This window comes from Triturus cristatus, chromosome 8, assembly GCF_964204655.1.
Source record: "Triturus cristatus chromosome 8, aTriCri1.1, whole genome shotgun sequence".
Taxonomy (NCBI): Eukaryota; Metazoa; Chordata; class Amphibia; order Caudata; family Salamandridae; genus Triturus; species Triturus cristatus.
The window spans coordinates 1,648,698,151-1,648,724,153 of NC_140591.1; the positions used below are offsets into that span (position 1 = coordinate 1,648,698,151).

The 26,003-nt window shown below is 48.5% G+C and overlaps 1 protein-coding gene across 1 annotated transcript in view; it reads right to left on the minus strand.

Annotated features, from left to right (window-relative positions):
- LOC146808487 (transient receptor potential cation channel subfamily M member 2-like) overlaps window positions 1-26,003 on the minus strand; it is a 1,974,138-nt gene that overhangs the window by 1,646,294 nt on the left and 301,841 nt on the right. Inside the window, exons 8-9 of the mRNA XM_085623577.1 lie at window positions 18,159-18,336; window positions 10,674-10,735 (exon numbers count right to left, since the gene is read on the minus strand). Coding sequence (XP_085479703.1) covers window positions 10,674-10,735; window positions 18,159-18,336 — 240 coding nt within the window. The remainder of the gene's footprint in view (window positions 1-10,673; window positions 10,736-18,158; window positions 18,337-26,003) is intronic.

Genomic DNA, 26,003 nt, shown 5'->3' on the forward strand with positions numbered 1-26,003 from the left:
CTTGCTCTTGCTGGACCTGGAGGTGGCCCTAGAAACAGGATGTAGGTAGGAATGCCGGCCTTGGCTCTTCTGAACGAGACTTCACAGCAAGGTAGTGAGTACGAGTATACCTTTCAGGACGGTTACTGACTGGACGCCTCTATGGTTACGGGTAAGGGGAGGGGAGGGCGTTGGTTAAATTGTTTAGTTTAAGAAGAAAACTACGTATTCCCAGAGGGGAAGTGAATAAGGGAATTGACATACCATGATGTATTATTTATAATATGTATCGCACTGCAACTTCTGGGCACAGCGATGCCCGGCCCCCGGGATGTGGGATAAGCTGTGCTGTGATGTTACCTTCAAAGTGAATGCAGCCGGCCTCAGGGTTGTAGGCGCACTGCTGTGTATGTCAACATGTGCTATCAGTTACAAAATAAATTAATTAAAAAAAGGAATGCCGGCCTTGGTGGAGGGCCCTGGCTGCGACAGTCGCCATACCCAGGGCTGTGGCGGAGTTACAGGGCGAGCCAGAGGCGAAAAGGTACTCAGGGGTACCCTCTTCATGAGCACAAAGGGTGCTGAGGCCGAATATCCCCAGGAAGTCTTTGCGGTAGACCCTGAGGTGCGACGGCGCCCCGTCTGTCCTACGGGAGGTTGGAAACCTGTACAACCGGGGGTCGCTTGAACGCTCTGCCCCTCGTGGGGGGGGGGTGTGTTTAATGGGGTGGACCGACGGTACACCGGAAGTGGGAGGGGCTATACCCTCACCATAACCACTAAGCACCGATTGGCTATGGCCACGATGCAAGTTGGCCCATCAGGTGGTAGACCGCGAGGGGCGGCTTGTCTTTGGATCGCCTGTAAGATAACCCACCATGTTGGCATAGTTGGTATGCTAATAAACCTGCAGCAATTTTCTCCACCAAAAAGGTGTCTTGTCTGTTTATTTATTCGGTATGATGCTGCATAAGGGGTGGTGAGTGTTGCCAATATTGGCACTATGTGGGCTGCCCAACGTCCACGCAGGGGACCCTCATAAGAGGGCGGCCCCTTTAGTGCCACAAGATGGCACACGGGACAGCCCAGCGTCGCGAGACCCCTTCGGGGTCCCGCTCGGCATTTCTGGCCCAGGTGGGGGAAGGGGAGAGGTATAAGTTCCACCCCCCCCCCGCCCACCTAGCGGCCTCTTTCACCTCACACCTGATGCCGTTCCCTACCGCTTAACCAATGTAATCAGGGTTGGGGGAAAGAAATTTCTAATCTGTCGTTTTGTGTTGCAGGTGGAGTTACAGGGCGTTCCAGAGGCGGAATGGTACTCAGGGGTACCCTCTTCATGAGCACAAAGGGTGCTGAGGCCGAATATGCCCAGGAAGTCTTTGCAGTGGACCCTGAGGTGCGACGGTGCCCTGGCTGTCCTACGGGCGGTTGGAAACTTGTACAACCGGGGTCGCTTGAATGCTCCGCCCCTCGTAGGGGGGAGGGCGTGAGTAATGGGGTGGACCGACGGTTCACCGGAAGTGGGAGTGGCTATCCCCTCACCATAACCGCTAAGCACCGATTGGCTAAGGCCACGATGCAAGTTGGCCCATCAGGTGGTAGGCCGCGAGGGGCAGCTTGCCTTTGGATCGCCTGTAAGATATCCCACCATTTTGGCATATTGGGTATGCTAATAAACCTGCAGCAATTTTCTCTACGAAAAAGGTGTCTTGTCTGTTTATTTATTCGGTATGATGCTGCATAAGGGGTGGTGAGTGTTGCCGATATTGACACTATGAGTCATGCATAAGCCTTGTGCTGATGAGGAAGGCTCCTCAAGCAGAAAATAAAACAAGCATTTGCTATGCAATAGGTCTCCAATTTACGCCAGATCTATTGCATTGTAAATGGTTGGCATCTTGGGTCATGGACAACGGGAGAGGGCACGGACATCGGGAGGGAGGGAGGGCGGGGGAGGAGAGGCGAAGGCACGGACAAAGCTGTGTGAGGCTACGTGTGCATTAAGGAAATAGTACATGCTCCGTGTAACAACCAGTTAAAGGGGCCAGTAGCCATGGGAGGATGCAAATGATGACATGGCTGTAATAAGGAGGGACTAACAAGCCTCATAATGAATCGGAAGCAGCATTTACAAAGGACAAACACACGAGCCAATGAAAAATAAGGGAGGGGGGGTTGGGTGAAGCTTCTCTCCATACTGAACTACCCCAGATCTTTGCAGAGCAGCGAATGCGCGCTGGCTCACACACTACCTAAAAAGTAAAATGAAACCTCACTTGTGTAGGTGGGGCAAGGGCCTGTGACTGGGAAGAGCCCAAAACATAGGGATTAAGGGTATAGCACCGAGAATTCTCAGCACCACATTTTTTAAAAATATTTTTTTTGACAATTCTGCATTGGACACCCACACAAGTGAGGTATCATTTTACTTGGGAGATTGAGAGGAATGCTGTGGGGTAAGACATTTTTGCCAGCACGGTGATTCCACACAAAAATATGTGGAAAATGTGGGGTTTTTTCCAGCTAAATTTGAGGTTTTCAGGGGATTCTGGTAGAAAAACGTTGGGGGGCCCATGCAGGCCATACCTCGCTAAAGTTTTCAGAAATGTGTGGGTTTTGGTGGCTTCCCAAGATGGCCCCTGAGCTCGGGGCTAAAAACCCAGGCGACCCACCGTGCAAAACCAGGTTTTTTAGTGATAGATAATTTTGATGTCTCCTTTACACGTTTTGGGCCCTTGCCTGTCACGGGTACTTGACCCACGCGAGTGAGGTACCATATTTTTATCGGGAGACCTGGGAGAACGCTAGGTGGTAGGAAATGTGTGGATCCATGCTGATTCCAAAACTTTCCACCACAGAAATGTGAGGACAATGTGTTTTTTTTCCAAAGTTTGAGGTTTGCAAGGGATTCTGGGTAACAGAACCTGGTTAGAGCCAGAGAAGTCACCCCATCCTGGATTCCCCTGGGTGTCTAGTTTTAAAAAATGTATAGGTTTATTTTTTTTTTAAACTATATTTTATGTATAGATTTGCTAGGTTGCCCTAGGTGCCAGCAGAGCTAGAGTTCAAAATCTACATGTGGTGTATCCAAGTTGCGTTTTGGGCCGTATCCTGCTGCGGACACTAGGCCAACCCACACAAGTGAGGTACTATTTTTCTCAGAAGACTTTGAGGAATGCGTGGTGGATGGAATTTTGGGGATCCACGCAGATCACAGAACTTTCCATCACAGAAATGTGAGGAAAATTTGTTTTTTTAAACTAAGTTTGAGGTTTGCAAGGGATTCTGGGTAACAGATCGTGGTGAAAGGCACACAAGTCACCCCATCCTGGATTGTCCTTGGTGTCTAGTTTTCAAAAATGTACAAGTTTCCTAGGTGGCCCTATATGCCGCCTGCGCTAGGGCTCAAAATCCACAGGTAGGCATATTGCTAAAAACAAGTCCGTGCCTAGTCGGCTTTCTGCCGCCTTGGGGGGATATCGGGGGGGGGGGGGAGTTGCCCCGATATTTCCCCAAGGGGGGCAGAAAGACTGGCTATTTTTTTGGGGGTGGGGACATTGGTATGTCCATTCTGGGCAGCCCTCACCCGCACGCATAAAAAAAGCCAGCGTAATCGCTTTTTGCCCCCCGGGGGGCAAATCATGGGCGACTTCCCCTGGGGGGGCAGAAAGACTGTGGCATTTTTTTGGGGGGGGGCGGGCATTGGCATGCCCATTCCGGGCTTCCCTCACGCCTGAATTAACAAATATACATATTTCCTGATGCCTAGTGGGCTTTCTGCCGCCGGGGGGGCACATAAGGGGCTACTGCCCCCATATGCCTCCGGGGGGGTCAGAAAGACTGTCGTAATTGTTTTGGTGTGGGGGCATTTTCATGCCCATTCTGGGCAGCCCCCACCCCTAAATCAAATGTAAAAAAAAATCCCTGGTTTCTAGTGGGCTTTCTGCCCCCCCCCCGGGGGTCAGATTGGGAGCTACTGCCCCCATCTGCCCCCCAGAAGGGACATAAAGGCCGTAAGTTTTGCAGGGTGGGGCATTGGCATGCTTGTTTTGGGCAGCCCCTACCCCTGATTGCAATTGCCCAAAAAAATCCCTGGTTTCTAGTGAGCTTTCTGCCTCCCCGGAGGTGAGATTGGGAGCTACTGCTCAAGGGGGGGCAGAAAGACTGTAATGTTTGCGTGGGGTGGGGGCATCAGCATGCATGTTTTGGGCAGTCCCACCCCTAATTCAAAAAAATCCCTGGCGTCTGGGGGGGGGGGGGTCATGTTGGGGGATACTGCCCCTTTCTGCTCCCCAGGGCGGGGCAGAAAGGCTGTAATTTTTGCGGGGGGCATTGGCATGCCCGTTTTGGGCAACTCTCACCCCTAATTGTAATTGCCAAAAAAAATCCCTGGTTTCTATTGGGCTGTCTGCTACTGCCCCCAGGCAGAAAGACTGAATGTAGCCATTTCTTTTGGGGGGAGCAAAGGCCCTTGCCCAAGAGGCCGCTCCCTGATGGCTAGTGGGTGGATCCCTGCTTGGGAATTGCCCTCATGGGGTGATCCCCAAACAGGGATCCACTAGGGTGGGATACCACTGGAAAGGGGAGATTCTCCCCTTTCCAATGATGCATCTCCTGTCTTTCTATGTGCTCGGGGGCTGAGATAGCCGCCTGAGCACATAGAAAGTGAAACTGAAATGAGCCTATAGGCTCGTTTCAGTTTCTATGAAATGATGAAAGCGCGACTTGCGCTCTGATCGGCATTTCAAGGAAACCAGGGGGATGCTCTTCCCCACCTCGCGAGGCTTTTGGCAAGAAAAGGAAATACCTCTGGTGCCTGCACCAGAGGGATTTACGGTGCCATGTGTGAGGACGGCTGAGAGACGTCCTGTGCACACGAGCACTGATGCGCACGACGGCTCCCGGCCATCGTGCGCATCGAAGGGATTAAATATAAATAAACATAACATAAAATTGGTCCTCTTAGTCCTTCAGCTGCATTTGCACTTCAGCACACCTGGTAATCCTGATAGTAGTCCAAGCGATTTACAATATATATAACCACACTTATTTATGTCTCGGGAAATTATCATTGTGCGGTGCAGGGATCATAAGAAACAAGACCTCATAGTTTCTTAACTGTGAAAAAATTCACATCAACAACATATAGAAGTGTTTGACCAGCACACACTAATAGTAACAAACAACTTCATGGAAATAATTTTTTATGAATGTTCCTTTAGTCTTTTTTTTCTCCACAAGGTAGCCAACGCGTTTCGTCCTTATATAGGACTTCTTCAGGGCTCATCCAAAGTTCATTTAAATGTGCAAGTATATGTGTTCCACAGGTTCAATTAGAAACATAAGGCTTCTTCGGAGAACATTTGAAGCTTCACTTGACCAATTATATGAGTATACGGTGTGACCACGATGCTATTTTCGTATTCAAAGTTCTCTGGACAAAAAAGTCCTTTTCTGAGCTCATGTTAGGTTTCGGAGTTCCAATATTTAAATATCAGGTATACTGTCATCACTTCCGGTTTTGTAGGTCAATGTCGACCTCCGCATCTATTCGGTGGAATTTAGGGCATGTATCCGTCCTTCTCCAGTTTTTCGCGTCCAAAAAAATAGTAGTCCTCCTGGTCTCCTGAGCTGAATTTGAACTTGGGCACACATGGTAATCCCGACTAGCAGTCCCCCTAATCTCCTGAGCTGCATTCTCACTTCTGCACACATGGTAATCCCGACTAGCAGTCCTCCTGGTCTCCTGAACTGCATTTCTCACTTCAGCACACACCGTTATCCTGACTAGCGATCCGCTGTATTTTACCTGCGGCATGCATGGTAATCCCGACTAGCAGTCCTCCTGGTCTCCTGAGCTACATTTTCACTTCGGCATACATGGTAATCCAGACTAGCAGGTCTCCTGTTCTCCTGAGCTGCATGCCCACTTTGGCACACATTGTAATCCAGATTAGCAGGCCTGCTGTTCTTCTGAGCTGCATGGCCACTTCGGCACACATGGTAATCCCGGCTAGCAGCCCTCCTGGTCTGCTGAGCTGCATTTTAACTTCAGCACATATGGTAATCCCCACTAACATCCCTCCTGGTCTCCTGAATTGAATTCTCACTTTGGCACACATGGTAATCCCGAAAAGCAGCCCTCCAGGTCTGCTGAGCTGCATTGTCTCTTCGGCAGTCGTCCTGGCCTCCTGAATTCATCACTTCAGCACACATGGTAATTCCGGGTAATTGTCTTCCTAGTCTCCTGAATCACATTTTCACTTCCGCACTCTTGATAATTCTGGTTAGTGTTCAGTAGCCGATAATGGGTGAAGGAGTCACTTGAGTCCACGAGCCCATGTAACTACCACTGGGAAAGTAAAGGTAGTTCTATTGTCCTTTCACTAGAATACCTGTAAAGTGCAAGAGGTATTTAAAAGGGGTCTTTAATATTCGAACTGTAGGCCACCATTGAATTTTCTCAGTGTCAGAGGTGACCTCAGTTCTATGTGCACCGTCTCTCTTGAGGGACATCACTCAGGGCAAAACACACAAGATGATGGACGGAATGTTGCACATTGGCAAATCATTCACCCCCAGTCACAGATCTGGGTTTAATCCATCGCTATTTTGCTCACCACGCCACCCCAGTTCAGACATGGCCATATGCAAATCAGTACTGACCCTGTGCCTCATGGCTACAGTCCAGACCGAACTGGCAAGCCATTTCTTCCCTGGACCGGAATCAAGCATCCTAGGAATGGTTTCTGGCTATCAGCCGTCATCAGCCAGAATAACTTGACTCCAGTGGCGTAGTGAGCACGGGACCCATGTCTGGGCATCCCCTTCCCACATAGGGCGAACAGCAAAACACACAAGGTGATGGATGGAATGTTGCACATTGGCAAAACATTCACCCCCAGTCACAGATCTGGGTTTAATCCATCGCTATTTTGCTCACCACGCCACCCCAGTTCAGACATGGCCATATGCAAATCAGTCTTGACCCTGTGCCTCATGGGAACAGTCCAGACCAAACTGACAAGCCATGTCTTCCCTGGACCGAAATCAAGCATCCAAGACCGGTGTCGGGCATTCAGCCGTCATCAGCCAGGATAGCTAGACTCCACCATAAAAAGGTTGGCACATTTCCTTGGGTGTTGGGACACCCATGGAGCTCCCCCTACATATGAATTCACACAAGGGGGCTAAGGGAGATTTAAGGACCAGCGTGAGCCAACTCCCCACTCTTAAATCAAAACACTGAAAAAAGCCACGGGTCCAAAATGTTTAGAGCAATGTCTACTTACCCAGTGTCAGGGGAATCCTTTTTTAGGACAGTTCCCCTAACACACCGAGGAGGTCCCTGATGATGAAGTATGACACCTTTGGTGTGTGAGGGGAACTGTCTTAAAAAGGATTCCCCCGACACTGGGTAAGTGGACGATGCTCTAATTTTTGACCTCTCTGAAACATTTTGGACCCGTGGCTTTTTTCAGTGTTTTGCTCCCCCTACATATCCTTGAACCAAGTGAAAGGCACCGCATGGTACCTGCCACGTAGTACGGGAATATATAAAACATCCCTGTTTTGCATTGCATCGGGTGCTGAAGCCAGCAGCACCCACGGCAATGTAAAAGGTGGCCATGGTGACAGTTGCGTCATAATTTGGCCTGTGGGACTGCCGCCTTGTAGACTGGTGGTCCCAAATATGATACGATGGCAGACAGACTTCGGTCCGTCCACCATTGTAATCACCCCCTAAGTGCTTCTCTAAGGCATATCACCCAGGGCTCATCAGAGGCACATGGCTAAGTGCACTTCTGTGGCACATCACCGAGGGCTCCACTGAGACACATCATCCAGGGCTCCACTGCGACACATCACCCAGAACTCCACTGAGGTACATCATGCAGGGCTACACTGAGGTACATCACCCCGGGCTACACTGAGGTACATCACCCCGGGCTCCATTGAGGCATATATCCCAGGGATCCACTGAGGCACATTACTAAGTGTTCCACTGAGGCACATCCCCCCCGGACCCCACTGAGCACATCACCCTGGGTGCCACTGAGGCACATCACACAGGGCTCCACTGAGGGACATCACCTAGGGTGCCACTGGGGCACATCACCAAGGGCTCTGAGGCACAGCACCCAGGGCACCTCTGAGCAATGTTCCTCTAATACATGGTTTTCTTCGCTTTATGCCCTTGCTGCACAAGGGTATGTATGACCATTCACCTGTGTGCAATGAGGCCTGTATGTGAGTTGTTTTGTGCACACAGGTACCTGTATCATTGATGAACTTTGTGTAAATCCCATCTGTGGATGTGTAGAGCTCTCTTCATGTGTACATGCATTAGCAATGAATATTTGCCAATGGCTGTGACACTGCTTGTTTTAAATTACTGTGGAATGGCCTGGGCACGAGGCAGTTGATGTTTTGTCTCTGGTGGTGGTTCCCACAGTGGAAGCAGATGGCAGACAGCATTGACGGTAGCCTATCTTCAATCTCTACTTTGGGTGAGGCAGTGCAGGTTCACCCCACCTCAGACTCGCAGTATCTTGTGAACACAACTGTTTCTTTCCCCCTGAGGACTGGCTAGGGAAGCTTCTAGCGTCAGGAACAGAATATCTTCAAACACTTTGCAGATTAAGAACAGAGCCAGAGACTAGTCCCATGATCTGTATCCTTGTAGAAGAAGAGGCTACTAGCTCCTGGAGGGGGTGTGATTCCCAGGTGCATGTTCACGCATGAGACCTAATTTGGGTGCACCTCAAAGAGGATCCCCTTGTTTCTCATATTGGGAATACAACACACCCATTAAACATACCCCACCCAGAAAAAGAGTGTGGCATGGATCATCTTTAGCTTGTGGTCAATTGTGGAGCTGATTGGGAATGTAGCACACATTACACATACATGGAAAAAGAGTGTGCCATGGATTATCTTTAGCCTGTGGGCATTCACAGTGCTGATTGGGAATGCTACACACAATACACTTACCCCACCTGGAAAAAAAGCGTGGTATGGATTATCTTTAACCTGTGGTCATTTATGGTGCTGACTGGGAATGCAACACATATTACGCATACCCCACTAAGAAAAAGAGAGTGGCATGGATAATTTTTAGCCTGTGGTCATTTATGGTGCTGATTGGGAATGCAACACATATTACACATGCCCCACCCAGAAAAAGAGTGTGACATGGATTATCTTTAACCTGTGGGCATTTACGGTGCTGATTGGGAATGTAACTTACCCATTAAACATACCCCACCCGGAAAAAGAGTGTGGCATGGATTATCTTTAGCCTGAGGTCATTTATTGCTCTGGTTGGGAATGCAACACATATTACACATACCCCACCCAGAAAAAGAGTGTGGCATGGATCACTTTCAACCTGTGGGCATTTACGGTGCTGATTGGGAAGGTAACACACCCAATAAACATACCCCTCCCGGAAGAAGAATGTGGCATGTATTATCTTTAGCCTGTGGCCATTTATGGCACAGATTGGGATTGCAGCACACATTATACTTACCCTGCCCAGGAAAAGAGTGTGGCATGGATACCTTTTAGCCCGTGGTCATTTACGGTGCTGCTAGGGAAGGTAACACACCCATTAAACATACCCCTCCCGGAAGAAGAATGTGGCATGGATTATCTTTAGCCTGTGGCAATTTACGGCATAGATTGGGATTGCATTATACTTGCCCTGCCCATAAAAACTGTATGGCATGGATTAGATTTAGCATGTGGTCATTTACGGGGCTGATTGGGAATGCAACACACATTACACATACCACACCCGGAAAGAGAGTGTGACAAGGATTATCTTTAGCATGTGTTCATTTACGCGCTGATTGGGAATGCAACACACATTACACATACTGCACCCAGAAAAAGTGTGGCATTGATTATCTTTAGCCGGTGGTCATTTACAGTGCTGACTGGGAAAGCAACACACATTAAAAATACCCCACCTTGAAAAAGTGCATGGCTTGGATTATGTTTGGTCTATGGTCATTTACGGGGATAATGTAGTACTAGGGCGGTCAGAATTGTGTTAAACAGTGGCTGCTGGTAGGGAACTGTGATTCGACGCTCAGACAGGGAGTGGGAGCCTGTGCATATTCTCCAACCAGGCTGTGCAATACAGTCAGGTGAAGAACATGCTATGTGCACATGACGGTTTGGCTGGTCTAAAATGGCCAGCCAAACTGTCATGCGCAGATAAGATGCAGATTATACCACTTCCCTCACCCTCTGACTTGACGAGCCCAACCCTGCCATTCCCCACCCTATCCTGGCCCCAAACTCCACTAAAAATAAAATGATACTAACGTTCTGTTATTATAATGTTATACTTCCTTTAAACTGATCCGAGAACAATTGGTCGACGCTCCTCCATCTTAGTGGAGGAGCCGCTGCTGGTGGTAAAGTCATAACGGAGACTACACATGGAACCCCACAGATGGCCGCCATCGACACAATGGCCAGGAAAGCGAATACTCTTCTGATGTGCAGCACCACCTCTGTTTCAACTATAGACGACAAGATACAATGACCTACCCCTTGACCTCGAACCGTGCACCACCACCTTAGTTCTCCAGTGGGCTGATGTCCTACCCAACTCTTCCTTCCTTTCTATCCCATTTTTAGACATCTTAATTTCGCTCCTTCCCTCATCCAGCAATACTTACATCTACGGTGGTCAGACCTCCTGCCAATACCACACACACAATGGGGATCTTCCTGTTCACACCTAAAACAGGAAAACTATTTGTTATAATATGACACACACATCCAATCACACAACAAAAACACAATAATATCTCCCCACATAACAAAAAATACATCACAGTATGAAACCAACCCTACAACAGAGAAAACACATTCATACTGAATGAAACACAGAGCTACCCAAGAAGCAGAACAAGCTATTAGGTTATGACACACAAAGCCACCCCTGCTATAAACACTCATTACTGCAGTGTTGAACACAAAAACACCCCATAAAAATTGTCATAGAATGAAACAAAAAGCTAAGACAACACAACATTTTATAATTATACAGAACACAAGGCTATAATATGAAACACAGAGCCATGCCTGCAACATTGTTATGTTATGAACCCTACAACAAAAGAACAAGGTTACTAGGTAAACACAAAGATATCCCACAATGTCACAGTAAAACATACAAAGCCCTTCACTGCACACGCCACTTTCTGCCTCCCAACCGGACTCCATTGTCCAACCTGCTTTGCGGCCGGGGCCGCCAACGCTGCCAGAAACATGCCAGGAGGCGCTTAAAAGCAGCTGCGGGAGCCCTTAACTGCACACGCCACTTTCTGCCCCCCAACAGGACTCCATTGTCCAGCTTGCTTTGGGGCCGGGGCATCCAACGCTGCCAGAAATGCACCAGGAGGCGGTTAAAAGCTGCTCAGGTCACTGCACACGCCAATTTCTGCAGCCCAACCATACTCCATTGTCCAGCCTGCTTTGCAGCCCCCCCGTAGCGCGGGCGCACCCGGGCGAAGCCCGGGCAAAGCGCGGGCCCATCTGCGCCCGACAGACAGTAAGAAGTGGGGTGGGCCACCCCCCTTGGTTTTGTTTTGTGGTATATGTTTTGTCCCCTCTTATGCAATGTGCTGAACTGCTTTCATTTGGCATCTATTATTTTAACCTTATTTTGCAAATGATATGGTCAGAAAGCAGTTTATATCTACAGTTAAGTATATGCTTGCTACCTGTACCTGAGTACTTTGGCGACACTATAGAGGATATTGCAGAGGGTGCATGTGTATAACAACTAAAGTAAAATGTGCATGCGCTCCGTGTTGCCAGGTCCAACCAGCCCCCATAACAAAAGGCCCTAATAGTACAAATAAAAAAAAACCAACTATTATCAAAAGGAAGAACATTGTCCAGGAATAGTGTCTCCATAGGGTACCAGAGGTAGGTAGGAATCTCCCTGGCCTCCCTCCCTGTTCGCCGCCGAGTCCCCAAAGGAGGAAGGGAGAAAGACAAGTCTGGGTGGAGCAGATGTGAAAAGAAAGTGCTTTACAAGTTATGGAGTCGTCGGCCCAGCTGAGTCTCCTGCCAGGGTTACCAGGACTGCCTGACTCTCCCTGGCGATGGTGTTGGGGTCTGAGTGTAGTTCTGGCAGGGAGGACTGCGAACCCCCCAGGCTGCAAAGTTCCCCTCTCTTGCGGCCTCACCACGTTGCACAGGGACGCTCTGGGGACGGGTCTTTCAGGTTGAGTAGGCGGCATGCTTCCCTCAGTGAACGGAGTTTGGTGCAACTTCCCTTCCAGGCAAAACAATGCAGAAGGGGCACTCCGCGAGTAGGGCACCCCCAACTCTCGAAGATGCGAGGTAACAGGTCAAAAGGCCTTTAGTTTCTGGAGGGTGGATGCTGCCTAAACTTAAACAGGAGAGGAGAGTGACCTTGAAATTGGATAGGATGTTTGTCCTTGGCATTCTTTAGGATTTTCTCTTTGAGGGTGAAATCATGTACACAAGTAAGTATGTCCGGGGGGAAGGGGGTGGTACAGTTGGGGTACTTCTGGAGCCAACTCTGAGTACAGTCGATCTTAATCAGTAGATCGAAGGCAGCTTCAAGGATAGATATTATCTCTGACACAAATGTGACGATGTCTGAGGCATTGCTCCTGGGGCAGAGGTATCAGATGCATATGTTAATGTGCTGAGACCTGTTTTCTAGGTCCTCGGCATGGGCTTGGAAGTCCAGATGCTGGTCTCTAAAGCGCAGGATCTCTTGCTGGCGGTGCTCTATTTTTTCTTCACCTCCCTGCTCGTTGTCCTCCAGAGTTGAGACTGTCCCCCAGGCCCTCCATGTCCCTGCCAACCTCTCAAAGCTCCCCAGCCTGCTCTTTTTTGAATGATTGGAGGTTGTCTTGCAGCGATGTGAAGAGTGCCTCCAGGTATGAACAGGTGACTGGTGCCTCCGCCTGCTTTGTGTCTGACGAGTCCTCCATGCTCACAGTTGAGGCTGTGTCTCCAGAGTGGGCCCTTGTCTGTTTGAGGAGCATTTCTTTCACAGACCTGTCCATTTTGTTCTTCCCCGAAGCCATGACGGGAACCAGGAGGTCCACTACCCCTCCAGCAGGGGCCTGTGGGGGGAGTGATCCAAGGGGTACTGGAGATCAACGGATTGTCTGCGGCATCTGATCATGTCCCCATGCGGGTCCAAAGGCATTCAAGATCAGTGCAGGGCCCAGGCAAGCTCACCCAGCGGAGTGAGGGCAGAGACAGGCCAGAAAGGGGGGGGTGTAGAATGCCCCCCACAACAGCCAGGAGCTAGGTGTGCAGGCCCCCCCATCCCCTGAGTCCTCAAGGTGCTCCCTCCAGTATTAGTTGGGCCAAATGGAGGCCGTGGCACGATGGTGTCATTGGGGCCCGCCCTGCGTCCCAGGTGACCCCGATGGCCCCAAATTTGGTTGCGGCCCCGGAGAATGCCCCACGAAGACCTCCGTGGGCCCTGATTACTTAGGAGGGTGCTAACAGTGGGGGCTCACTCACAAGGCTTAGCTACAGCTGCCCCCCCTCCTCACCTCAGTGTCCGGCTTGACACTCTGGCAGCTCCCTGCAGCAAAGCCTTGTCCTCCTACTTTCCTTTTCCTGGGCCCTCTGCTCCCCCGTGCCGCCTGCCCAGCGGCCCAAAAGCTTTATCGGCAATGAGAGCCCCTGAGGTGTGCCTTACGATCCGCAGGTGGGAGACGGTAGGCCCTCTACTCCGCAGTCTCCAGGGCATGCTCTATCCGAGGAGTACCGTGAGGCAGCAGATGAGGTGCCATCTCATGCTCCTTTCGTGGTCCTTCCGCGTGTGCCCTGGCTCCTCTGGGAGCCTTGTCTGATCTCATGTCCTTGGGCGATATGGCTGAGGGCCGCACTCAGTCCCCCAGAGTCTCCTTCCAGGAGACCCACGCTCTGAGGCCTCAGGATTAGGTGCGCACGGCTCCTGCTGCCTCGGCCGGGCTCCTGATCCTGGCCGCCATGCACACGGCTGCACCCAGTCCAACGGTCCCCCCCCAGGCGTAGGAAGGCCAGAACAGCTACTGGAACGATCTCCCCTGCTCTGGGGGTCACTCTGCTCACCACAGCGGCACTACTTTCATGCTGTGAAAGTTTCTGTGGGCAGGGCCTTTCGGCGGGGAGTGGAGAGAGATGAAAATGTGTCTCACCCTTCCGCCATCTTGGCCACACCCCTCATCTCTCCTTTGAAAGTCATGTGAACTCTATCACCTCTTCAGGCTTCTCCATGCCTAAAACACTTGGGAAAATCTTTTCCTACATTCCCTCTAAACTGCAGTTTTTCTGTCAAAAACTAACTATTGTAGTGCTCTTTTCACCAATATTCCGAAAAAAATCTTTCAATAAACTGCAGAGTTTTCAACATGCAGCTGCACGGCTGCTCTTGGATATTCCAAAGCATTAATCTGTATTATGGGCTCTTCCACTCCTACACTGGGTCCTGGCGAGGAGAATGATTGAATTTAGAGCCCTGTGTATTGCAGGGACCAGACTAAGTACTAGAACTCCGCAAGGAGAAGACCAGAGCACTGCCCGCTGCAAACTGCAGAGAAAGGAAAAACTGGTCATTCCCCGTGACCCCCAGCCTACAGTAATGAGAAGTGGCATTGCCCCAAGACCATGCCCAGTGCAGTGAGTCAAACGCAAACTATAAGAGAGAGCACCACATGCTGCCTGTATTTATGGAGAGGCACCTCAGTAAGAGACTGTCCAGAGAGAGCGCTCATGCCCCTGGTGGGCTCCCGAGGTTTGAAGGAGAGAGACAAAGAGCCCCTGTAGAGAGAGATGCAGAAAGCGTACATGAAGGGAGCACCTCTGCATTCACATACACTATCCCCATTACAGGATACGTGGGTGAGAATTGCGCCACACACACACACTGTTGTCTGACTCTCGGTTTGGAAGCGGGAAAGACTGGATACTCCAGTAGAGAGCCCAATAACCTCAAAGCTGCCCAGCCAAGGAAGCTGCTAAGAATACAGTGATGCCAAGAGCAGCCAAGCAGCAAAGCCCCAAGCTACCAAGTCAATGAAAGGTGCAAGGAGAACGTGCACTGTGCGTGCAACCCACAGTGGCTGTGTGACACTACCATGGTGGGGAAAGTATGCTTCGAACCTGACAGCATGGACAGGAGCCCAGGAGAAAGTGTTACGCACTGCGTTATGAAGGCGGTAAACGCAGCCCTGGCATCTGCTGTAATGACGAGATTGGTTATGTTACCTGTATACAGTGTTGCCATATTTTTTAGCATTCTCTAGCCCAATGCCAACCAAAAAGTAGCCCAAAGTAGCCCAATATTGCTACTTTAAGGAAGGAAGGGCAGGGTGAGCGTCAGGCAGGCGGTGAATACATTGGAATTGATGTTGCAGCAGGCTGCCAAGTAAATATTTGTCTAATAAAGCGCTTGGACATACTATTTTGCTGGAGCGCATTGCACCTACGAGAATATTGTGGACAGAGTACTCGGGTAAAAATATGGACATGATTAGTATACGTAAGTAAGCACAGGTTCACTTCATTTAACTCCACAACTTTGTACCTTAACGATACATATCCTGATATAGATTTCGTCTGATGGACTTTAATTGTAGTCAAGAAGTTCGGCACAGTGTCCAGCTATGACGCTTTCAGCTTCTGGCGCCTACTCCAGCCAGGATTCAACTCGGACAAAGTTCATTCCTGGTCCTACTTAAAGTGAAGTCTCAAAGTGTGGAAGAAGCCTCAGTTCCGCCAGTTTCCCTTCTGTTGTATTTTGTATACGTATAATTGCTATTTTTTTCGGAATTATGAGATGTATTATTTTTTAATGCAGCTGAATTCGATCAATTGCGAGGATTTGTGCTGGAAAGGGGCGTTTACCAAAATGGAGATTGTCCAACGTGAAGATTCTCCATCTTAGTATCAGACGTTTGCTATTGCATTCCTTTTTTTCGTCGCTGTGCCACTTGTGTGTGACCCGATTGGTTCGTGAGAGTTCCCTGCCTTCTCGGCATGTGCAGGAAACCAGGGTTCGAGTCTCGGGGTCGCGTCCACATCCTGTGATTCTGGGCAAGTCACTTCATCTCCCTGTGCCTGAATGTGTAATGTAAATACGGTGCTCGTGTAAAGCGCTCCAATAACTTCGGGTCGAGTTCTCGCTTTATAAATATGCCCAAAAAAAAAAACTTCCCACTTTGTGCGCCTGCAACACTTGCTGCTGTGTCCCCGCCCATGCAGCCTCTGCTGAGAGCCTGGTCCTGTGTGCCCCTCTGAGGTCCTTCTGTGAACCTTGTGTCTGACCTGCAGCCAGTCTGTGTGACCACCGCTCCCTACTGCCTATGTGTGTGTTGCCTCGCCTAACCACCTGCCGCAGCTCCCCTCCACGCTCTTTGTGTGGACAATCATCCCTCTGTAGCCTCCATCGTCCTGCAGCTTTTCTGTGCACCCCTTACCGCTTCTGCATCTGCTGATGCCTCGCCTTCCTGCTGCTCCTATGCAGCCCTATTCCTCTCTTGCACCCTCAGCATGCTAACCTGGCCAGCCCTGTCTTGGTCTTCTTTGTGCTATCCTACAACGCATAAGACCTTGGTGGGCCCCCAGCGTGCCTGCAGCCTGCATCTAGTCTCTCCGCGCTAGTCTCTGATTGGGACAAGGGCTGGTCCGCTGGTGGTTTACACAGACAGTGGAATGTCACAGAACAATGCTCCAGTCTATAATGCCCTGTCCGCAGCTGCGCACTCACCTGGGGACCTATTTCAGCACATTTAGTACCGCACCAGCGTGCCCCCAGTGTGCCTGCAGCCTGCATCTAGTCTCTCCGCTCTAGTCTCTGATTAGGACAAGGGCTGGTCCGCTGGTGGCTTACACAGACAGTGGAATGTCACAGAACAATGCTCCAGTCTATAATGCCCGGTCCGCAGCTGCGCACTCACCTGGGGAGGGACCTATTTCAGCACATTTAGTACCGCACCAGCGTGCCTGCACCCTGCATCTAGTCTCTCCGCACTAGTCTCTGATTACGACCAGGGCTGGTCCTCTGGTGGCTTACACAGGCAGTGGAATGTCACAGAACAATGCTCCAGTCTATAATGCCCTGTCCGCAGCTGCACACTCACCTGGGGACCTATTTCAGCACATTTAGTACCGCACCAGCGTGCCTGCACCCTGCATCTAGTCTCTCCGCACTAGTCTCTGATTACGACAAGGGCTGGTCCTCTGGTGGCTTACACAGACCGTGGAATGTCACAGAACAATGCTCCAGTCTATAATGCCCGGTCCGCAGCTGCGCACTCACCTGGGGAGGGACCTATTTCAGTACATTTAGTACCGCACCAGCGTGCCTTCAGCACAGCTCCACACATTGCTCCTTTCAGCCTCTAATCCCGACACATGGAGCTTGCGACAGCCTCTGAGCCCACCTTCTCGGGGCAGTAATACATACTTCACTCTTAGTAAGTTGCTTGCCCGTGCGTTTTATTTTTGCACAATGTTTTTCTCTGAGACTCGGACCAATGCAGTGTTGTCTTTATTCTCCTACAGAGTCCCACAGAGAGTTCAGCATTATTATTTTCATTTAATCTATCGGTGAGCATTCACACCCTTTGCATGTCACACCCTTCAGGCATTCAGGTATCCCCGTCCAAACATAAGTTTACCCTATCAGTTTTACACCCGCTTACCCAGTTAATATTAATAATCACATAGGCAAAACCTGTTGCATTTACCAATGCTTGTTAGGTCTAACTTTGGCCAGCCTAAGCTGTCTGCCTGTACCCACCGTAAGATCCTCACAGTGGAAACTGTCTTTAGGTCTTGATAGCTTTGAAGGTCGTCTGCTGTTTTCACGTGAGCCCATCCCTGCACCAGGCCTTGGAACAGTGAAAATGTTTGAAAGTGTGACTGGTTCTAGAAACTGCTCTATTAGGGTATCAATGTGAGCATCTTCTCTCCCTGGTTGGGGGGGGGTGGGGTAAAATTATTACCAGATTCTGGGGATTCCCTGGCTCTGTTATTCTGTGATACTCTGTTTTAAATGTGAAGCCTGAGGTGTCTTCTATAGTTCATAGCTTTGTGCTTCATAAATGCCCCCACCCCACCCACACAGCTCTATGTACCAGGAGGCAGAGTCCCTCTTACTCTGGCAGAATTACCTTCTTCCATGGTTTGCTCTGAGATGAACTTTTCCAGTTCGGTCCTCAAGGGCATCCTGGCCCAGTAATCCCCCTGTGTCCCATCGTCCACCAGGATGAAGTGGGAGTGGTTGTCATCTAGAGAGCGGTGGCCGCCTTGATTATTCACATCCAAATCGTACTCAGCTGGGTGACCCCCCTGAAAGGAAAAAACATGTAATAATGGGTACCTCTGATGGCAGGAAATCAAAGACCGTTCAAGGAGTATATTTAAACAAGCCTTTGTAATGCAACAGGTCCCGCATTTGCAAGAGTTAGAGCTACTGGCTTTGTAAATGATAATGGGGCACATGCATCAAAGTATGCATTTGCGATTCCTAAATTGCAAATTTTATGAAATCGCAATTTAGGAATCTCAAATACTTATGCATGTAGGAATAGCAAAAAAAATTGCAATTCCTTCACATTTCTGATTTGCGACTCGTCCACCAGGATGAAGGGAGCGTGGTTGTTATCCAGACAGCCGTGGCTGCGTGGATTATTCACATCCACACAGTACTCAGCTGAGAGATCCCCCTGTATGCAAATAGATTTAAGAATGGGTACCTTTGATAGCAGGAATTCGAAGACAGGTATATATTTAAAAAAATTGAACCTGCACAGGGCCAGAAAGATAACTTCAAGTAAAAGACCTGGCGTTTAGTATAAGAAATGTATAGATTTCTAGAAACTGTGAGGTCAGTTCCCTGGGGACTGCAGAACTCAAGGGCAGTTAGGCAATTTTCTGTTACAAGTACTGGCACCGTGCCTGGAAATACAGAAACAACAGCTCATTAAAGTTGGTACATGCCTCTTTTCAGAGTATAGCAGGGTGCAACAGTCAAGGCTTCTTGCAAATTGGTCTGGGGACAGAAAGTCAGGAGGACCAGCATTACTCACAATTAATGAACTGAAAAGTTTACTTTCATTCATCGGATCATAAAATGCCAGATTTAAATGATACAAACTCAGTAACATCTTTAAATATTTGTAAAAAAAAAATGAAAATTTCAAAAGAAAGACGTACCAAATTGTTAAACTCAATCAATCCGGTTTCTTGTAAAGCGCAACTACTCATCCGTCAGGGTCTCAAGGCACTGTGTGTGTGTGGGAAGGGGATATTTGCAGTTCAGTCGAAGAGCCAGGTCTTGAGGTCCTTCCTGAATTGAGGCAGTGACAGTAATTGCCTGAGGTGTATGGAAGGAAGTTCTAAGTCTTTGCAGCGAGGCAGGAAAAGGATCTACCTCCGATTGAGGTCGTGCGGATCTGTGGGATGGTGGCCAGGGCCAGTTGGGTGGAGCGGAGATGTCTGGTGGGAGTGTAGAAGGAGAGGCGGTGGTTGAGGTATGCAGGTCCAGCGTTGTGGAGGGCTTAGTACGCATGCGTGAGGAGCTTGAAGGTGATTCTTAATCAGGAGCCTGTGGAGGTCTCTCAGGTGACCGGTGATGTCGCTGTGGGGGGGGTAGTCTCGATGAGTGTGGAGGCGGTGATCTGGATGTTCTGCAGTTTATTTAGGAGATTTTGGGTGGTGCTGGTGTAAAGTGCGTTGCTGTAGTTGAGTCTGCTGGTGACCAGCGCATGGGTTATCGTTTTTCTGGACCCAGTGGGGATCCACTTAAAGATCTTATGAAGCAGGCAGAGTGTGTGGAAGCAGGAGGACGAGACAGCATTAATTTGGCAGTTCAATGAGAGGAGTCCAGGATGATTCAGAGGTTTCATGCGTAGTCCATGGGTGTGGGGGGTTCCGAGTGCTGTGGGCCACTAGGAGTGATCCCAGGCAGATGGGGTGGAGCCCAGTACTTTGGTCTTGTCTGAGTTGAGCTTGAGGCAGCTGTCCTTCATCCAGGTGGTGACTCCCTTCATCCCGTTGTGGAGTGAGTAAAATTCAATACCCATACCCATTCATTGAAAAGAAAAACCTAAACCAATAAATAACACTTTCATTGCACAAAACAAACATCCCTCTGCCCAACAGGTCATAACCATAAGACTTCCTCAAATGGACTGCAACGCAGACAAGAGGATGTGATTAGATCAATAAATTAAATTAACAAATGCTAGTCTGCACTCATGAATGCCTTCCTTCAGGACAGATGATTACAAATATCTGCAGCTGGGAATAATCTAATAACTACAAGGAAAAGAAATCCATATGGGACTGTTATGGTGATAGGTCGCAGGGGTAAATGTGAGCTTGAGGGACCTGATGTTTTATCATGGAAAAAGATAGCCAACCATCTATCAAGCTCATCTTGCAGGTGGTTAACTGAGGTTCCATAACAAGTAAGTACCTAGCAAAGATGCAAGCCCATGCACATAGCTTACATGCTTCTACGTCGTCCTGCTCTGTTAGAACTAATTACATATTATATTTTGCAAAATAATGAATGTCCTGCGAGATCCTAGATGGAACAAAGCAGGTGCAAAGCCACACTTGTGCTACAATGTTTTTATAGGACTAAGGAGTCGATTACGATCCCGTTCAAAAGGGCTCCGAATCTGATTTGGTTTTGCGAATCCAATTTGGTACCCTTGTTTCCCATCGAATTATACCCAGTTCCGAACGACCGATGCCCAGAAACCATTAGGGCTGTCCGAATTGTTTCCTAAAGGAAAATGTACAGGTCAAACCTTTTGGAGCCGATTCGTACAGCTCTATGAACACGGTTTCCGAGCGAGCGATTACAATGACCGTTTCGGACAGCTGTTCCGAGTCAGTTTGCCTGGAATGCAACGGCTGTTGGTACCTGCCTTTGGGGGCCCGTAGCAGGTCCCCCTTCACCCGGGGCTTTCCAAATGGGGCTCATGGGGGGTACCCATGGGTTCCCCACTTTCCAACCATGCACAGTGTGGCAGACACCATGGGGTGTCCACCACAGGGTGCATGATTTTCCCCAGCCACTCTTTTCTTCAATAGGAGCATGTGGTCTCATTCGGAACACAGGCTCCCATTGAAGTAATTGGGAGTCCAACTGAATCGTAACCAGAAGCATCCTGATGCATCCAAATTACTCGGTCCGACATCCCCTCCCCGAGTCATCTGGAAAGCATTCCGGAACCGATGCGGTCGGAATGCCTTCTAGACGGGATCGTAATCAGGCCCTAAGTCAGTGACTCATATATACATTAGGAGACTTCTTGAGCTGTGTTCAATGCTCGCCAGGAGTGTTTGATTTTACGCTTTTTATTCTATTTTATGAAATATCTGATTCTGCTTATATTACTGCTTGAAACGTTTTAATATTTGTTTGGTCAAATTGCACGGGACACTTTAACTACTTCTGCTGCTTATCGGTGACTGCACAGTTCCTAAGGGAATTGAGGGAATGGAGCGGGGCAGCCATTACGAGGTTAGCGGGCCAGTTGTTTTAGCCGCTACCTACAAATAGGCACGCTGAAGTGACCGCGTGCATTAAGGCAAGTCCGTCTGCACCCGTCCGCGCACGTACCGGGCTCGGGGCCTGTCCCCCTGGATCTCGGGGGTCAGATTTTCTGACCTATTCCAGAGATTATCTCTTGGGGCTGAATCCAGCAGGTGGGAACTCGCTATGCCCAAGTATTTCATTTAAAGCAACTCCCAAAGATTAGGCAGGTACGTGTCCAAAATGTAATCTGACTCTTCCCTTTTTTTGGATCACTCGCCCTGCAGATATGAAAGGAGCGATGACGAAGCTAGGAGATGTTGCCCCCCTGAGGAGTTTACTCCGTAATGCAAGGTCATTGATTAAGCACAGCACGGAATGTGCACTGATAATTGAGGAACATAATATCAAGCTGACCTTTATAACTGAGACCTGGTCAGATAAAGCCTCAGGACCCGACCTAGTTAAACCTTCACCCCCAGCTATTTCTGCTACATTCAAGATGGACCAACTAGGAGGGGTAGAGGACTGGCGGTTATATACCACAACGCCCTGGAGCCTTCCTTTCTCACAGCCTCTAATCGGGCCTGTGAAGCTCTGTCACTTAGTGTACGTATTTCTTGCCATGACACATTTAAGGGGATCCTTCTCTACCGCCCCCCTGGCCCAAGAGGTGATTTCTTCGAGTCCATTGGAACACTATTAGAGGAGGGACTCTGCTCCAACTCTATTACTGTAATGGGAGATTTTAATTTGTATCTCGAGGATCATAGTGACCCCGATACGAGGTGGTTACGACAAGCGATGGGTGGGGATCTTAAGCAGTTGGTGGAAGGCCCCACCCATGTAGCAGGACACACTCTAGATGGGATTTATTCCTACAATCCCAATCTGACCTGCACTGAGGTACTGCCTTTCCCCTGGACAGAACACTCTGCTATTCTATTTGAATTGTCACGGCTAACCTATCCTAAAGGTAAATCAGGGCCCAAGGAAAAGATAGCTACAAGTGCCTGGACAGACATCAATAGCACAGAGCTAGGAAACCTACTCAAAGCAACAGCCCAGAACTTCCCCACGAGAGTTGATGATACTATTGCTGCCTACACAGAATGGGTAGATGCCGCATGTAGCAAAATTGCTCCGGTAAAATTGTGGACTGCCAAGCGGGCCCATCCATCAGCCCCCTGGTATTCAGAAGAATTAGGAAAGCAAAAACATGCCTGTAAACGGCTGAAACAAGCTTGGAGAAGAGGCTACAATAAGATTGATAAAGAGGCGTGTAAATCAAGTCTCACTCTTTATAAAAAATTACTCCTTGACACTAAAAGGATGTTTTTTTCAGAGCAGATCATTAAGGCTAATTGCTCCTCTAAAGAAGTTTTCAAAACACTAATGAAACTTACTGCCCCCAATACATCTAAAATACAGAGCAGTCCTGAATTATATGAACGTCTTGCCTCCTTCTTTCAGCAAAAGGTGGAAGCCATTTTTTCCTCATTTACGCACACACAGAAAGAGGATATGGAGGCATCAGCCAGGGCGGTGCCCATTGGAGCCAAAATATAATCAACACTAGACAGCTTTACACCTTTAGAGACACAAGATTCGATTAAACTCTTGTTGTCGATCCAATCAGGATCCCCTTCGGACCCCTGTCCTGCTTCAGTGATTAAACAAACCTTCAAATTATTGGGATAGCCCTTACCCCCCTGTTCAATATTATCTTTAAATCAGGGCAGTTTCCAACAAAATGGAAAATGGCGTCTTCCTCCATTGCCTAAAAAATTCAAACCTCGATCCCATTGACCCGAATAGCTATAGACCCATTCCGCGCCTCCCCCTACCAGCAAAAAATATTGAGAAAGCCTTGAACGCTCAACTCAGCCGGTTCCTTCAGACTCACAATATTTTGGATCCAACACAATATGGCTTCAGAGCTGAACATAGCACAGAGCTGGCCTTGATTAAATCCACAGAGTAGGTTAGAGAGGCTTTGGACCAGGGAGGCGCTGCGATATTGATCATGTTGGATCTCTCTGCAGCCTTCGATACGGTTCATCATAAGGTTTTGATGGACCGTCTATCAGAACTTGGGGTACAGGGCATTGCCTGGAACCTCCTGAAATCCTTTCTTACTGACAGAATGCAGACGGTGGACCTGGAAAAAGATGGGTCAAAGCCTTTCTCCCTTTCTTGTGGGGTACCACAGGGGTCATCCTTCAGCCCTACACTTTTTAATGTATACGTGTCCCCACTGCCAGCCCTGATAAGATCATTCGGGTTGCAACGGACATCTTACGCAGATGACACACAAATAGTGCTGTCCCTCCAGCGTGGCCAAGAAGCTAAAACTGGAACAAGATGTCATGACTGCATGAAAGCCATGTCCTCGAACTGCCTGAAACTTAACTCTGGAAAAACAGAGGTTATCATATTTGGTAACAATTTTAAACTCTAGACACCTGATTGGTGGCCGGAAGAAATGGGAACTCTTTCGGAACCGATTAAGAAAGTGAAGAATTTGCGGGTCATTGTGGACAACAGTATCACTTTTGGGACCAGATAAGCAGAGTTGTCTCTACATGCTTCTTTCTCCTCAGATTCCTGAGGAAGATAAAGTTTCTCCTTCCGGAAAACAGCCTTAGAACAGTGGTCACAGCACTCATTATGTCACGGTTGGACTACTGTAATATTCTCTACCTGAACATCCAAAAGAGACATATGAACAGACTCCAAATCGTACCAAATGCAGCGGCAAGGCTGCTGACGGGCACACCTAGGTTTGTATCAGTTAAGAAGGAACTACGACATCTTCACTGCCTCCCAGTTAAACATCGGGCACACTTTAAAGCCCTTTATACGGTCTACAAGGCCCTAAAAGGAGCAGGCCCCAATTTCTTGAAACAACGGTTTCAATGGTACTTTCCCAGAAGAACCCTGCGCTCTATGGCGGCAAAACAAGTGATTGTTCCCCATGTTAAAAAAGCTAGCTGGGGGGGCAGGAGTTTCATTACATGTGCCGCAAAAGCCTGGAACATTTTACCATTCCATCTCAGAAATGCAACCGAGCTCCTCTCTTTCAGGAAGAGACTGAAAACCTGGTTATTTATGCTATAGTCATTCACTCAACAGGAACCTTTTAGGCAGTGCTCAGCACCAGGACACCTTAGGGTAACAGTTGCGCTTTAGAAATTATATTAACTTAACATAACATAACATAACATAGCTTGACAATTTCTACAATCATTTCTTTAGCTAAGTTAGCACATGGATTTGACACTACTTACCTCCATTATAACATCTTAGGTAGTTACCGGACACCATTTGATGACAGATTTTGGTGTTTGTAGTTTGAACTCTGCATCAGCAGCTTGGGTCTCAGTATTGACTCCTTCTGCGAACATTAAATGACGCAGTTCAATTTACAAAGAAGATTCATTCCTAGCAAGTTTACTGGACTTGAATCGCACACTACAAACTAGTGCTGTTATTTGATGTCTCAGAACTGTACTGGGACAGACGCAGTAATCTGATTGGTACGCTGCTGATTTGTGATGCCCAAGTCTGGGACTGCTTTTCCTGAGAGGGGTAGGTTAGGGACCTAAACTATGCTAACGGTTGAACGAGTGGCTCCTGTCTCTATCAAGAAAAATAAGGGATGTCCATTAACCTCTCCACATACAAATGGTCTGCTCTGGTCCACTTCTAGGACAGCGCCAAGTATGCACTCCTCCTCCCCTGGAGCATTTAGAGACATTAACTGACTATGGGGAAAACTATTATATGTTTGGAAATGTGGAATGCCTCCTTGCATCCACATAGACCCAGAAAATGTTTGTGACATGTCTGATTTTGAATCCTGTGGGGTCGACATAAGAGATCTGGGAATAGGAGGAAGCTCTCTATGTGCCGTGACATTCACAGCTTGGATATCCGCCATATCTCAATTGGAATGTTGGCGTCACTCTCACTTTTAATGTCCAATCTTGTTGTGAATTGGCAAAGGGTGGTACATGAAACACACAAAAGGCAATGGGAGGAATGCTTGCAATTTATCGGGGTAGCATCCCATCCTCAACCCTTGGAGGCTTGGCTTAACTTCAAAGTCAGGTACGTTAAGCATTTAAAAACAAATTCTGTAAATTATTAACACACAATACACAATAAAAATACAACACCAATTTATACAAATGGGCACTATTTATATCTTTAAAATGACACCAAAACTAAAAATTTCACTGTAGGGACCCCGAGATATTCCTTTTTAAAGATTAAATACTTCCTATTGCTTATAAACCAGTAGTGCCACTTCTGGACATTTGGTCTCCTCTGAACGGGACAAAGTCAAAGTTTGAGGGTGACCGCGATGGAGCCCTGGTCGGATACACTGAGTGGGAGGCTCTGGTCAAGAATTTACCTTCACAATTAGAAAGTTTTCTGGAGGATTTTTCACCAGACGTCG